The 17,558-nt window shown below is 33.8% G+C and overlaps 1 protein-coding gene across 4 annotated transcripts in view; it reads left to right on the top strand.

Annotated features, from left to right (window-relative positions):
- LOC118196126 (sodium/hydrogen exchanger 9B2-like) overlaps positions 1-17,558 on the top strand; it is a 94,748-nt gene that overhangs the window by 7,266 nt on the left and 69,924 nt on the right. For 3 of the 4 annotated variants that reach the window (XM_085815362.1, XM_085815360.1, XM_085815359.1), the window contains exon 2: positions 5,180-5,487. In XM_085815362.1, coding sequence (XP_085671488.1) covers positions 5,193-5,487 — 295 coding nt within the window. In that variant the 5' untranslated portion in view covers positions 5,180-5,192. Of the gene's footprint in view, positions 1-349; positions 486-5,179; positions 5,488-17,558 lie in introns of those variants that run through there. The other variant, XM_085815361.1, reaches the window with a different exon arrangement.

Consider the following 17,558-nt stretch of genomic DNA (forward strand, 5'->3'; position numbering starts at 1 on the left):
ACACAGAAAATAAGATTTTCTTATATATTCCATAATCTGCGATAAAATCTAAACTAAATGGATGTAATGTTGAAGATGTAAGTAAATATAAAAGATATAAGTTGATGTTAAGGATAGAAGTAGATATAATTATAAGATATAAATATAAATTATAAGATATAAATATAAATTATAAGATATAAATATAATTATAATAATTAAAGATATAAGTAGATACACTGACTACCAATAAGTATTTGGACACCTGTGATAGAAAAGAAAAACTAACTTTATTCAAAATCAATAATTGACAGAGCCTCCACGAGAGATATTTACAGCGTGGACACTCCGGGCATACTTTCCACAAGTCTTTGTATGACAGCTAGTGGTATTTTCTTCCACTCGGCTTGGAGAAGACATAGAAGTTCCTTCGCCGATTTTGCAAGGGTCGTGCACCCCTGAATTCGGCGATGCAACTCGTCCCAGAGGTTCTCGATAGGGTTCAGGTCTGGACTCTGGGCAGGCCAGTCCATTCGATGAACTCCATTGGCACCATACCAAGCCTTGGTTAACGTCGAAATATGACAGCTGGCATTGTCGTCCTGAAAGTAACAGGAGTCCAACCCGTAAAACTGCCACAACGTAGGAAGCACATTGTCATCCAAAATAGTGCAGTAGGCATCAGAGTTGAGCTTACCATGAATGGGGACCAAGGGTCCCAGCCCATACCAGGAGAAACACCCCCAGACCATAATTCCACCTTCGCCGAACTTGACTGTTCGCACAATGCATTCTGGCAGGAGACGTTCTCCAGATAGACGCCAGACCCAGACCCTGCCATCCGAACGGTAAAGGGTGACCCTTGATTCGTCATTCCAAAGAACCCGTTTCCACTGATCTACGGTGAAATTTCGATGTGCTTTGCACCACATTAACCGAGTAGCGTGGTTGGACTTTGTGATCAAAGGCTTACGACCATGAAAACCAAGCAGATGTGCATCCTTACGGATGGTATTCATTGAAACAATACTCCCGGATGCCTGTTGAAACTCCTCGCGGATGAGGGCTATCGGTTGGTCCGAATTTCTCTGAACAGCACTCGTCGGTCTCTATCCCCCAGTTTCGCTGGTCTGCCGACTCGGGGCACATTCCGACAATCACCCCTTACCTTCCAATTCTTAATCACATAGGCCACTGTCGATATTGGGTACTTCAGATCGCTAGATATGTCCCTTAAGGATCGGCCACATTTGTGATACCCGATAATTATACCTTTCTCGAAAATCAGAGAGCTCCGAACTGCGAGGCATCTTGCATACGACTAAAGCCGATGCTGTTTCCTACACGATATATGCCGGCGGAGTCCGTGGCGTACCTTGGGACCGCAGATATCGTCATTTGCATAGGTGTCCAAATACTTATTTGTAGTCAGTGTATAAACTATGCATCGCATTAAATCATAACAACACTTTACTAGTGTAGTTTCCATATTTATCTGGAAGGTACATTTAATTTGTTTAACTATGTCTTTTATTTTTACATGTTCTGCCAAGTGTCTAGCTCACTACTTATTATATACATTTTTCAATATGTTTCAAAAGTACTGTTAAAAACTCAATGCGCAACATATTAATAATTCAGTAATATTGCTTTATTAATTACCTATTATTATTTTATTATTCATAATTTTAATTATTACGAGTTAGTTGTGAAATTTACTTTTACAGCATAACAAACACTGATGAAGTATTAAAAATTATCTTGCTGGAGCAAAACATTCAGTTAGACCAGTAAATTAGCAACAATATAGTAATATTAATTAAATTACTTTTTAAAAATTTTGAAAAATGTTAATAAATATTATTTGTAAAAAGCTTGTTATGAAATATTAATTAGTTCATTTATGCACAGTTTATGATCTTATCCTGTTCTTGACAAAAATAAACTCAGTACGATTATTTTCTTACAATTTTGAGTCTATTTAAAATACAGTACAAAAATATAATAAATATTTTTATTTCTTTCGTCGTTAAAAGAAGCCTTACTGAGTTGTAAAATGAATATTATTTAAAAAAAAACTTAATATACTACAAGGTCTAACTTCTGCTTCTACTTATTCGTAATTTTTGGGTGAGTGAGTGCGCCGCTGAGATGATTTTCGACCGCAGAGGTGAATCAAACGAATTGTATACCATCTTAGCGAGAAAATCTACTATTTGTCGGAACGTGAACAAATAAATAATAATAATAATCTAGTAATATAAGAATGATCCCAAAACTTTCAGCAGCATGATTACTGTGTGACAGTCTTTGAGTGCAATATAAATCCAGGCTTCAGATTAATCAAAATTTTAAAAATCAAAACGTCACATAAAATTTATTAATGTACACAATTCGACAATAATTCACAAATTATTTTGTCTGGGTAAGTCTAAGACCCTTTCAGTGGAATCCCATTTGTAAAACCTTCATCTGCATTTCCTTCACAGATGTAATGAATTCGTCACAGAATCGATAGATGTCAGCCTTCTGAGATAAATAGTAGAAAAGGCACAGGCTTGATATGACGGATTTACGTAGATCATGCAAAGGATAAAAATAATTTTGACAGTTTTCTAAACGCTTAAAACAAAACGTTGAAGGTGGCATTTTAAATTTTCTGGCTTACTGTGCAATATTTTTTAAAAAACCGTTTATGTGCATAAATATGAGATTCTACATATGTATAATTTAATTATGAAATCCTTACGTTACGCACATAACGCATTTTTAAATGCGTTACGTGCTGTTTTCACATGCTTTTTTAAATGCGTGTGCATGTTACGTAAGTAACGCATTTTTAAATGCATATGTTAATAAATTATCTTCAGGCGGAAATCTGAAGTTGGGAAGCAAAATAAATTGTTTAAATATTTTTTAAGTTTCTTGTTCGGGTATAGGGTTAAATCTGGATTATTCTTTTAACGCAATAGACATGGAAAATAATTTACTACATACCATATACAACAGCTTAATGCAGTTTTAAAAATCGCTTTTTAATTAACAAAACGTAGAAACGAAGTATTAAAAACAAGGATTTTCAAACATATCTTAAACTTGAGAGATACCAAACTTACTTAGGAGAAAGTAAGCCTCGAAACAGTTCTTGGTTAAAGAAATAAGTGAACTTCCAAGAATATTTTTATTCATGTTTGAAAAACAATTTTGCATCTTTCTTGAAACCCAAGAATTTCCCCTACGTGAGCAGCATAGAGTTAACATTTCGAAACTAGGCCATAATTTTAGATTTCCTTCTTCAGGTACTTTCACCTAATGTTTTGGAAACTACTGAAATTATTTCTGAAAAGCACTTGAATATTTTTTAAACAAAAAAATTTTAATTGAAAAATGGAAGTTGTTAAAAGAAATCTGAATCTTTTATTCCCTTAGTATGAAATCTTATAAATTAAAAGAGCAAACCTTTAGAAGAAAAACCCTGGTTTCTCAAAACATAAGTGCTTCACGAGAAATCACTAGAGGTTCCACAATAAATAGTGTTCTTTACTTAATATGTTTCACAAACAATAATCAATGAACAAATGGACGGTATTCCTTCACTTTTATTTCATTACACTAATTATAAATAAGATGTCAGCGATGCGAAATAATTGATACAAAATAAGCGAGCCATTCTACATGGCTGTCACAAACACAATTCTATCAATCAATTATCTTGCTGTTACACATAATGTTCAAAACTAAAGGAAGAAAAACAAAAGAAATTTACGCTGTTTGCAACAATAAAATGAAGCAAACGATACTCACATAAACAAATAGTATTAATCGCATCTAATGCTAATCAAACATAATACATGACTAATTATATGTAACATTTTAGGCACGCGTGTTCTGGGATATGAATATTATTTCAAAAGATCCTCAAAGAAAAAAGCTGAGAAAAGCTAGTCCAAGGACTATGACAATGAAGTACAATTCTGTAGTCCTTAACATTATTTTAAAATCTACTTCATGCTTAACATTCATTTTTGTGTCTGATGGAAATCTCATTAAAATCCTATCGTTTCTAAACAGCTTCGACTCTCTTCGGTAATTTCTCAAATAGTTGAAGATCTAGGATTAGAAAAATGACATATAGCAAAGTTCTGTTTTAACTGTCATGAAATGCGGTCGAAAACTATCAGACTTTCAGATCTCTTACACAAATGATAGATTCCATTTGGAAATGAAGTCATAAAATAAATTTCATTTAACAGTGTTTAAGAAATGCATAAAGATAAATCGTCAAATTGTTAAAAATTATGTTGTTGCAATACAGATAGGCGAATTTAATTTTAAATTACAAAATTCAAACACACGTTAATTTTACAGAAAAAGCCTCTCGATCAAAATTAGATATTCGAACGACTAAAAATTGGGAAGAAGGTTATCAAGTTTTCCGAGAAAAATTCGACTGGCGAAAACTGAAGTTAAAAACGTTTGCAAATATGAAATTCAAAAGAATCTAATTCATCAGTTGAAAAACATTTTAGGATAACTTAATAAAAACTAAATTTAAAAGAATGGTTAAAAGGCTAATAATTGTTAACAATGGATGATTTAGTAATTCTCCTTTAAGTCATAACTGCTAATTGTGGATCACTTAAGTATTTCTCTAAAAATTTAGTTCTGCTATATCCCCCCCACGAAAAAAATCTTCAGCTTGTTGATTTAGATTTACTTGAGGCATACCTATCATAATTATCTAAATTCCACATCTCTAACTCTGATCAATGTTTGTGGCTTTAACTTCAAGTCATAACAATGTTAATGACTTTAACTCTGATCTAGTTGTCTCCCAGAACTTTCTATCATAATGTTTTAGTGTCCATTTCCTTAATGTTTTTTTCTCTGAGAGATGACGCTACAATTTTTGCTTCATTTTCTCATTGTGTTTATCTATTTTATTCCCTTGTTTAAGTATTGTACATTCATTCTATGGCGTAAAAGACTGTTGATTCTTAAGAAATGGTATCCATATCTACCAGTCAGTCTCCTTCCAAACTCATAGAGTTTTTCAAAGATCAGTCTAAGATTAAATTTTGCTTAGTTTTTAAATTTCAGATGCGTCCGATTTTCTTTCATTTAATATTTATATTATTTTCTAATGATACTATTAAACTATGAATTATAATAATGGTACTTTGTTTCCCTTTTTGTTTAGACTTGACTTCTAGATGACATTAGGAGCTGCAGATGTAAAGATGACTTCAGAAACCTCAGGTGGACATTCTGACCAACCGACCAAGCGTCAAATGTTGTGGACATCTCTCAGATCTTGTCCCCCATTATCACCATTCTCAACAGTCACTTCTTTGGTTCTTCTCATTTTTCTCATTTATGGTACGCTATGGGGCCTAATGAGAGATCCCGTACTGCCAGGTGGGCCTGTATTTGGACTTTTTGCTATAGTCATCATATGCTATTTGGGTGGACAACTCATGAAACTTCTCAAAGTACCAACGCTTGTAGGTAAGTTGTAATTCGGAAATTATTTTAATGAAATCATCAAAGTAGGATGAAAGTAAACTGTAAAAGTTTTTATGAGATCTTTAATTTCTGAGATAAAAGCAGTTTTCCAGTTTCTGTTTGTGCCGTCATAGTAATGTCGAAGAATAAGTGGGTTCCCAATGCTATTACTGCTGTTTCTTAGACAGGGCCGAATCATAGTACAGACAAACAAGACAAAGTCCAGGGCCCTTTTTTTCCCTTTTGAGGGGCTTTGTCAAAGCATCCACTTTGAGGAAAAAATTGTAAAAAACAAAACAAAAATTTTTTTTTTTTAATTTGAAAGGTTTCAGATTTTAAATTACGCCCAAAGGGGTGTTTTATTAACGCTTTGTGTATTTCGCACTTAAAAGATAAAATTCAACTCAACAGCAATATTGCAAAATAATTTTTAAATGAGCATATCTGTAGAATTTTCGATACACAGTCTCGCACGCTGGAGATAGAATTTTTTTTTTTTCGTACAGTCTTGCCATTGCTCGCTTTGAAATCATTGAGTTTGTTAATTAAAAATTCATTAAAGTGTTACAAAATATGAAATCAATAATAAAGCAAATTCCAAGTTAGGGCTTCCAGATGCTCACATTTGGTGAAGAATTACGTTATTCAAAATTTGATGACTCTAGGTATTGTTGTTTTATCACAATGCGAGAAATATACATACATTTATGCAGATTTTTCATTATTTAATTTCTTCAAATATAATGCAGGACTCTAACATTTGATGGCAACAGTTTGAAAAGTGATTCGCCGTTTATAGTAATTCAACGCAATATCGTAAAACGAAAACGGAACTGAAGGACACTAAAAAAACTCCTTTTATTGAAATCTACAGTTCTTCTCCCTTAGTTACATGTAATTTTTCTAAATGATCTACTTCACGTAAAAATACTATGCTCACTACCTGCAAATTGGGACATGACACTAGGAATGGTATTTTCATTTAAGTAATTCAACGCAATATCGTAAAACGAAAACGGAACTGAAGGACACTAAAAAAACTCCTTTTATTGAAATCTACAGTTCTTCTCCCTTAGTTACATGTAATTTTTCTAAATGATCTACTTCACGTAAAAATACTATGCTCACTACCTGCAAATTGGGACATGACACTAGGAATGGTATTTTCATTTAAGTAATAAAATGTGTAAAAATTTGTGTACAAAACAAGTCCAAATTTTAAACTTCGCTTAATTCCTTATTACGGGTACATTTGGTTCATCTAAAGCATGATCTAATATTAGACTTAATTGACTTTATTTAAATAACAGCTAAAAATTCAAATAATCATGGCTGCATCCTTTCGAACTTCCACAGAAAGACTTTTCGGAAGTGTCTTCGTTTCAAATGTTCCTTCGTTCCTTATGTTTAGTTTATTTATTTACTTAGTTTTAAGGTAGAAAACCATGATCGATGAAAATACTCATAGGCAGTAACATAATTATCTAATAATTAATAGTGAATATTACAGAATTCATTCTAAATTAAGTACTATTACTCTCTGTCTCCACACCACCATGAGAACAATAGTCCTGCTATTATGCTTAAGCTTTTATTGCGCGTCCTCTGGAGAAGAAAATCTACTATCTGTGCATTACTGCCAAGGGTCGGGCTGGACATGCGACATAATTTAAACTAATATCGTTAAGTTACGCGGGCAACAAGGCCCTCGAAGGAAATACATTGGAATCCTATGTTGCTACAAGCGAACAATGTAAGCTTAACATAAAGATAATTACATAAAGATAAGTTACTTTGTAAGTCGTACTGCATAAATTATAGGATTATTTACATCAATTTCATGGAAACCAATATTGTGCAATATTATAGGAACGTTTTTCAGAATATATGCATAATACACATAATTCTTTTAAACGAAGTAAATGCAAATAAAGGGTTGGAAATTCTTAGCACAGAAAGTAAAGGAAAAAAAGCTTTAGTCTTTCATCCAGTGACAAAAAATTCCGATCTTTATAGCAGACAGAAAGCATATCAGTCTATTTCCAGTAATTAAACTAAGTGAAAACTATAACATTCCTCCAAGCATTACTTTTTTTGTTTTGTTTATTTTTTTCGTTTGCATTCTGTTTTTAAAGAGATCTTTATTAATGTTATGATATGGAACTCAGCATTTGCTGAACTCTGTCTTGAACTCTAAAATTATTTCGACGAAAATTATAAAGTTTTTATAATGCTTTCATTAGTTTTATCTGCTATTTTGAAATTTTTTTTAATTCGAACAATAGGCTACTTGAATATTTTTGCCTTTATATTATACTTTATCATACTTCACTATTATACTTTGTCTTTGGATTCAAATTTTAACTAGACAACTGTTTTCTCAAACTATAGAAACAATGATATAAGAATTACAGAAACAATGATATACTTGTAAAAAGTATAATATAACAATGATATAAGAAACTGCAGAAACAATGATATAAGAATAGTGTCTTCGGTTCTGTTATCAAGTTGTCATTCATAAACTCGATACAACTATTTACAATGTACAATATACAACTATTTACAGTCCATGAGCATCTAGCTATAAAATATTTCGCAATCGATATGACAACGCAGAGATCTTTATTTCGAAATATTAGGAAATAAAATGAAAAACATTTCATCACTTCTACCAATATGAGATAAATTTAAGAAATTTGCCATATGCGTCAGATATCTTTGTATGCGAAGCAAATTGTTTCTGATTCGGTGAATTTTCTAGGAATCTAAATTGAAGTCGAGTTTCTAAAGACAAATTATTTTTATCCACACACTATTTACATTACTGAATTCAGTTGTATGAGAAAGAAGGATATTAAAAGGCGTAATGATTTCCCTTATCACATTTTCGATGGCTGAACAATCAAGACATCAAAATATATTTATTTCACAGACGTAAATGAATGATTCACGATTTCACGTAGGACACTAAAAGCTATATTCACTGTATTTTATTCAAAGTACTACTTCAAAAAGTCAAACTTCATGCGTAATTTAGCTATGAATACTAGAATGAAGAATTTTTATCTCAATACACGGTGTGTGATACACGTTTTACAGATCATAGCTATTTATATTAAACTAGTAAGCCTTCCTATTCTCTAACGAATCGAATAAGCGAACTCGTGAAACTCGCTGCGGCATGAATTTCATGGAAATAAAAAAAAGAGAATAGATCAAACTTTTAAGTTTTATTTACATTTTGAGACTTTGCGGTAAGATTAAATGAAAACTAAACGAAATTAAATAATAAATAAATAAATAAATAATACTGAATGAGCCGCCCAACCGGGACAGCGTTTAGTGACGCTGACTGCTGTACCGAAAGACCCGGGTTCGAATCCCGGAGAATGTTTGTAAATGTATAGTGTCTGTGCTGCATGGGGGCAGTCTAAATACGCCGCGAGCCGGAAGTCCTCTTGAGAATTTGGTGGTGGAGCAGGAGGTATGGGAGACTCTTGGATCCATTCTTCCGAGGTGTTCTGTATCAAAATTGGTGACGGAAAAGGAAAATGGGAACAACGCAGCTGTGATTTAAAACCTTTACATTTTCCATATTCGAAAACAACCCTCCATGACTGTCATATATAAATTTATGTTGATTATATTTTCTTTTTATGTTTTCTTTTATGTTTATTAGTATATTCGTTAATCTATATTCTCTTTTATGTTGAGTAACAAGTAAGATAGGTAGTAACAAGTAAGATAGGTAGGAGCAAAATAGTTTTACTTCAAAGTCATCTGAAAACTTTAAAACATTAATACACATCGAGAGAGGTCTTCGAGAACAGTTAAAACGTCTCGCCAAGCACGAGCACAGCAAAACAAAGAGTTATGTGAATGGAGTTAATTTGTGTTAGTAACTGTTTTAAGTTGCGGTTAGTCTGCACCTTTGTTCTTTAAGAGGTTTTGTTCCTCTTTGTTTCTTTAAGAGCCTTCATAAATGCATTTACATTTAAAATTAAGTCCAAACAATTATGCAGCAATTTATTTTTCTTTTCATCTCGCATTACAATGAATATTCAAAAGTTATACATAACTACGGATGGAATGGCGCATTGCATAAATCTGAAGAATAAAAATAGAAAAAAACATGAAATAGTAGACAGCATAATTAAGAAAAAGATCTAGAGGATTTATAATAATTGAAATTAAAATTTTAGCTTTTACACACACACACATACATACGCACACATACATATATGCAATAATTATCCGCTTCTACATTTCTTTACTTTAATGAGAAAATTATATATTTGTTTGCTTATGCGTCAATGATTTATCGGTATAATTTAGTATTTGATTAACAAAGCTGGTTATTATAATTTTCTTTTTATTAAGAATGCAATTGTGAAATTATTCTTTTATAGGGAAAGATTGGGCAACGGATGATTTGGAAAGACCAAATTTTTTAAGTAGGAATACATATGAAAGTGTTATTAAAAATAGTATCAACTGTTTAAAAATGAATAAAACCTTACAGTTTCATGATGCAAAAAGCGTGCATCTACAATGGTATAGCAGTCGGCTAGACGGTATAGTGGTTAAAAAAACTGATTACTACTTCGAACTTCAGTCTGTGTGTGAGCTTCAGTACGCTTAAATCTTAGCCGTTTGTGTGTGTTCTTTCTCCCTTGTTGCAAGTATAATATCGGTCTACCGTATGAGGTGTACTGGACAACAGTCTTGATAATGAGACTGCTGAATAACCGATGGATCTCGACAGTTGCTTGCGAAGCAAGTGCCCTCTATCGATGGAAAAAAATTATCTATCATTCCTCTTAAAATATTTATCAACTTTCACTTACACTTGATATTTATATGCCTGCGTTATCTCTATTCCAAATCGTCCGATAACCTACTCTGCATTCTTAAATACTATTACCTATATTCTACTGATCATTAATCAGTCAATAATTAGTCATAATCTATAAGGTATTTTCTCTTTCCTTTCCGAATGCTTTCGTGGTGTAACTGGAAGCACGTTTGACGCGTATTCGGGGCTTTGAATTCCGGCGAGGGCATTGTGGATTTCTTCAATATCCTGACTTCGAAAAAATTCTAAATGACTCCAAGGGGGGATCGAACTAAAAGGTGCTGTACGATAATTCGTCACCACCAATATTTGGTGATTGGTTCCCCTAATTCTCAGTCACCCTTTAAAAGGGAGTTATATAATGCATTTCCTTCTTCCTTTTCGCAGGCCTTCGTGATGTAACTAAAAGCACGCTCGTCCCGTATTCCGGACATCCAGAGTTCGAGTCCCGGAGAGAGAGAGCATTGCCCATTTTTCACGTTACTGCATCAGTATACCCTAATGATTCAACAAATCTATCAGGTGTTCTTAGTTCCATTACTTAAACAAATATAAGTTAACATATAGGCTAGCGATCTTCAAATTTTTTTCTTAGAACCTGAGGTTTCATGCAACACTTCTAGTGGTTCCATAAAAGGAAATTTGAATGAATTTTGGAAACTATAATAATAGCAAATCTGAATACCTAAAAGAATCAAATATTTTTTATTTTTCTTTTGTTATGTTGCCTAAAGGAATTGAAGTAAAATCTGTTTTTATGAGTATGACACTGCTTAATTAGAGCTAAATACAGCAACTTCGGGAAAAACAACGCAAAATCATTCGTCAGTCTGTTCGTATGCAGCATGCATTTCGCATCATTTCGAATCAAAAAATAATTTTTGATTCGAAATGATGCAACAAAAAAGTACAAACTCAACAAAAAAGCAACAAAAGCAACAAAAAAGTACAAACTCAACACAATATTTAAATGTGCTCACAGATAAAGTCAGCAGCTTCAGCCTTTTATGCCAGAAAAAGGAAAAAACACCCGAGTCATTAAATTTGCATAATGTGGGATTGATCAATAGTTTAATATCTTGACATATGATTAACGATTTCGAATTCCTTAATAAAAAATTTACAATGAAATCGTGAGTTTCATTCATTTTTTACATAATGCGTGAACATCACTGATATTTATTATATACATCATTTGACATAAATTTTTAGAGAGTAATTTTTTTAAGATGACAGGGGTTTCAATAAACAAAAACTTAGTTTTACGAGTTTCCTGATTTGATAAAATTTGAAGACCCCAACAATGTATATACTAAAAAATCTTTATCGCATTGGCTCAAAAATAAGAAATGAAGTTTGAAAATCTTCGGAACGTCAAACTTATTCTCATCATTAGTATTATACTTCGCAATGTTTAACAAAACTCACCAAAAATTGTTTAAATAAGAGTACTTCAATCACAGCCTAGTCGACTCACTGTGAAGACTCTTCAAATTAAAAATGGATGTTTGAGAGTCTTGTTGGGTCTGATACCAATAAAATGAAAACAAAGCTGAAACTGCTTATTTATTAACCAAACAAAGAGATTTTTATCATTATATATTATCACGCTACAATAATATCTGTAAAACTAAATGACATTTTGTATCGTTATCATACTATTATCCTTACCCTTGTTCACAGTCCTTATATCAAACAATCCAGGAAAGAGGAATAAATTTCGTGAATATTAAGCCTGTTTATTTCGTAGAGATTATTAAAGATTCTTCCTTTGCAGTGCATAAATTTTGAAGTTTTCAGAATTTATCATTCAGGATCTAAAATTAGTTACAAACAAAAATAATTTATATCATTATTTCATAACTTTTATTTTTAATCCGTTTAAAAATATTCAGAGAGTAATATTTTTAACTTAAAGCAATATTTTCTGTTTAAAAGCTATAAAGCTTAACTTTAAAAAACCTGCTTTTCATAATTTTTTAAGTTAAAAAAACATAAACATTTCTTTTAAAATTTTTTATACTTTAAATAACTGAAATTTATCATTAAATATATAAAATTTTGCCTAATGTTCCAACCAAATTCGCTAAATTCTTCCTGTTAAAAGAAATACGTGTAATGTAATACACGGAAAAAAAACTTTTTTATAAGACGGTATAGTAGTTAGAGGAGCCGATTTGCGATACCAATGGGGCAAGCTACATCTAATGATTCAAGCTAGGGCACACAAACCAAAGCACGTTGGTGAATTTCTCGAAAAAAAGTGTGTTGGTGATTATAAGTAGGCATTTATTTTGAAGACGTAGGCATTTGTCTTGCATTATGTTTACAGTTTAAATATTGTTGGATTAAAAACTGGAAGATCTACAATTCTACATAAGATATAAATTTTAAAGTCTTTTACTACTGTAAACTGTGACCAAACCTTTGACAGACGTAAAGCAACTTTGCGTCTAAGTACAACAGAGATTTTAGAAGGATGGAAAAAAAACCCTTTATTTCAAAGTAAAATGGATGAAGAGAAGGCACATCTAGTGCTTGCAAATCCACCAGCATTTATGGCAAGGATTTCAGTGTAATTAAGAAGACATTCGCTGTAAGCTAAATTTAAATATTTAAGAGCCAAAGGGTACAAAGAGCCATTTAATCGCGACGTTGGCTGCTCGGACTTCACCGGCAGGAATTTATTTCTCGGCAAATAGTAACGCAACCCTGAAGACAGGAAATCTTTATCTAGAACAGCAAAACTAGTAACGTGGTCTTCAAGCGGCAGAACATGCTCTGATTTAAGAATCTCAAACCCTCACTTATATACACGCGAACTAATTTGCATTCTGGCAGGAAAACGGAAAAAGAGAAGTGAAAGTAAAAATCCCTAACATAAAATACTTGGTCAAAGAAATAAAACTTATATGTGGCCACAAAATATGGCCACAAGTTCAATTATATAAAAAATAAACCCTAAGATTACTATCCTAAAAGCAACAAACAGACAAATAACTAAATAAAACAATGCACAATATTGCTACAGAACAGAAAACAGTAATGCAGCAAAAAAGATATAAGTATTTATAGTACACTCATGTCCATAAATTAAGGATAATGCAAAATCAGGAAAAGGGAGAGTTAGAAGCAAAACAAATTTGACTTATTTGTAAAGCTTATTTATTAAACGAAAAGTAAAGAGCAAAAAAAGATGCTATATGTTTGATATTATTAAAAAAATTAGCGATTTTTTCTCTCTGGAGCAAATTACAAAAAAAAAACCTATTTAAAAAAAAAAAAAAATATTACGTGGTTGGTATGATTCTTAATACATTGTATGTCTCCCAGACTATGCAATACAGTCCGTACAACGCCTAGGCACGCTGAGTATCAAATTATCGATCTGATCTTGGGGGATATTACACCACTCAAAAAGCAATGCTCTCCGAAGTTCCGGTAAACATGTAGGAGGAGGTTGATGGGCTTCAACTCGTCGGCCAAGCATGTCCCACGCGTGTTCTACTGGATTCAAGTCCGATGAGAATGCTGGACAGTCCATACGGGTGATATCCTCCGATTGAAGGCATTCGCTTACGATGTATGCATGGTGAGGACGGGCGTTGTCATCCATAAACACAAATTGTGCGCCCATGGCGCCCCGAAACAAACGTACATATTGTTCCAGAATGACGTCCCGATAGATTTGGCTTGTCATGGTTCCAATTCGAACATGTAGGTCAGTTCTGGAACCCAGAATAGTTCCACCCCAAACGAGCACTCCTGCACTACCGTAACGGTGTCGTTCAATGATGTTTTCTTGGTGGTAACAGGTACCTGGATCTCTCCATATGAAAGTCCGGCGAGAATCAGACTGCAAGCTAAACCTGGACTCGTCGGAAACATCACACAAGCCCACTGTTGCGGTGTCCACAATGCATGCTCTCTACTCCAGGCTAACCGCAGGCGACAGTGAGTTGCAGTAAGAGGAACGCATCTGACAGGTCTACGAGCATATAGACCATTCTGCCCTAAGCGTCTGTACACGGTCTGCCTTGAAATTGTCGTTCCAGTGGCTGAAGAGAGCTGACGAGACAGATCTAAGGCTGTGTTCCGCCTGTTTCTTTTGGCAGTAACTGCCAAATACTGGTCCTCATTCGGCGTTGTAACTCTGGGGCGACCTGTGCTGTAACGTCTACTCACATTACCATCATCTTGGAATCGTTGCCAAAGCTTGGAGATGACACTCTGGGCAATTCCAAGTTCGTCTGATACTTCCAGTTGAGTACGCCCACATTCCAGACGGCTGATAATTCTACCACGTAAAAAATCATCCAAATGCGTCCTTTGTGTCATAACTAGTCGGTTAATGCACTGAAATGCTTATAAAGCGCCTGCGAACAATTTTACGTCTTTACCTGTATTCCTTATATGTCACTCTCTTACACTTTGGTCATTGTGACGTACCATCGGTGTCATCTGGTTACTTCCTGAAGTTTTCATATGATTCTTGAAGATATGTGTAGTGATTTTACAGGTGATATATTTATTTTAGAGTTCGATTTCCGCGTGACTCCGAATTATCCTTAATTTATGGACATGAGTGTAATTTACTATAAAATGTTTTAAGATAATAAAAAAGAAATCTTTTCGAGGACTAGAATGAGCAAGTAAAAAATATCCAGACATCGACCATAAAACTCATGAGTTTAAAAAAAATTACAAGTTCTTTCTGGCATGAATTATAACATAAAAAATTGTTTAATTATAAAATGCATATTTGATTTCAAATTGTTTTCTTTCCTGTTTCTTAAGCTTAAACTAAGTTAAAAAATAAACAAGCCTCTCTTTGTCCTCAAGATATAAATTTCGATATACCAGATACAAGATCGTCGTCATACTGTCAAAGTTCTGAAAGAAAAAAAAAATCTGTCTTCCAGCGGCCGAGCGGTAAAATCGCTGAACGCTGGTAGTTCGATCCGAGGTTCGAATCCCGCGAACGGGCTGGCTGCATGGGCGTTTTCGTGATTTTCCCCATGTGTAACGTGCATAGGAGCCAGTTTCCCTTAGAAAGTCCTCCACGAAGGCATCCCTTCCCTTAGGCAGATAGCCCTAGGGGTTCTTTGTCGTATTCACAATACATATGATTTATGAAAATGAATCTGGAGATAAGATTTCGTTTTCAGAAAACTGCAAATCAATTTATCACTCGATGAGAAAAATTTCATAAATTTGTTAATCAAGTTACTATTTAATGAAACATGTTTTCATAGACAGAAAAGTGTAAATAAATCTACTACTTTTCATCTAAAATATTGAAAAACGTATCCTAATCATAGGGTCTTCTTTTCCTCATTTTTGAAGAAGACAGACGTAATCAAACTATCCTTAAAAATGAGAGAATTTTGTTTAAAACCGAAGCCAATGTAAAGATTTTATTTGTTTTGTTTTGTTTAAATTTGCATTTTACTCTAACCGTATTTTTTTCTTATTAAATAGTATACCTATCACTCTGTTTACACGATACTAGTTTTATACGATTTCGGTTTTACACAGTTTAAAAATTAACGGATTTCAAAAACTTGGTAAAAATGTGTATTCGACTGCATATACGCAAATACATATTGTTGGGTGCGTACGGGTTTGCTATGAAATGAATGCACAAGTCCGATGAAAAAGGAACAAAAATTTATTATTATCACAAAAAAATGCTTAAATTTTCTCAAATTATCATGCAGTATTACAATATCTCACAGTAGTTATCTTTTAACTACTCAAATGTCCAATAGAACTTAATTCAAAACAGCTAAAGAATGCTAATCCGCGAATTCGCTACAATCGACAAGAGCAGTTTTCTAAACAACAACAAACTAAGCAACTACTACAAACTGAGATGTTTTCCTCCTTTTATAAGATTTTAAAATCACGCGCTAGAATTTTCTAGTACTTTCTCGAAATCAAAAAGAGATATTTATTTATTTAATTCACGCGCTCTTGTATTTTCAATTTTCCGGCTTAGCTTTCTTTTAATATTCGTCACGCGCTGCACTGCGCGAGAAATAAAACCATTTAATTTATAATTGAACTAACATTAGCTTTTTAAATACCAAATTCGTAACACTGCCCCCTTCCCAAGGACTGCACGTCCCGGACAGTACAATCCCTGGACAGGAAGCTAAACTTACAACTGTGGCATAAATGCATTAATAAGCATTACATTACAATAATAAACAACATGAACAATAAATGCAATAAATAAAACAAAACAAATGCTATCAAATACAAATCAAATACTAAATGCAAATCAAATACTAAATACAAATCAAATCAAATACACATTTAAAAACAAAATGGACCATGGTCTTATACTATTTACAATTATTTACATTATGTACTATGCCCATAGCAATGAGCTAACCTGTCGTAATGAACGACTTTAGGTTTAGAGTTCGAAGATTTACGAATCCGAACCACGACGTCATTCAGCCTGTTTAGGACTGTGTACGGGCCATCCCAAGGTGACTGTAATTTTGGACAAAGTCCTTTCCGTCGAGTCAGATTCCACAACCACACCTTGTCTCCTTCGTGGAACTGATGTTCAGTAGCTCTTGTGTCGTATCGGGTCTTCATCTTCTCCGTCGCCAAGTTGACTCGCTCTCGTGCAAAGTTGTGCATCACTTTAAACCGGGCCTGGAGATCTTGAATATATTCCTCAGACGAAGAAGGAGCATCCGGAGCGCGGCCAAACAGTAGATCACAAGGCAGACGAAGATCACGACCGAAGAGCATCTGTGATGGAGAATAGCCGGTAGTCTCGTGGACAGCACTGCGATAAGCCAGTAAAAAGAGTGGTAATTTCTTGTCCAAGTCCTGTTGGTTTCTGGAAACCACTAATGAGAGGTTATTAAGGATGGTTCGATTGAACCTCTCTACCATGCCGTCCGACTGGGGATGCAATGGCGTCGTTTGAGTTTTGTCAATGCCGAGTAGTTTGCATAGTTCTTTGATTACTTCCGAGGCAAAATACCTTCCCTGATCGGAATGTAACTGAAGAGGCACTCCGAACCTGGAAATCCAGTGCTGTATCATTACCTCAGCTACTGTGACAGCCTCTTGATCAGGAACAGGGTACGCTTCAGGCCACTTGGTGAAGTAATCAATGACAACGAGTATGTATTTGTTGCCATCAGCAGTTCGTGGCAGAGGTCCCAAGATGTCAAAGGCGATACGTTCA

Source organism: Stegodyphus dumicola, chromosome 4 (genome assembly GCF_044657685.1).
Source record: "Stegodyphus dumicola isolate Sdum_Otavi_A_Nest chromosome 4, ASM4465768v1".
Classification (NCBI taxonomy): domain Eukaryota; kingdom Metazoa; phylum Arthropoda; class Arachnida; order Araneae; family Eresidae; genus Stegodyphus; species Stegodyphus dumicola.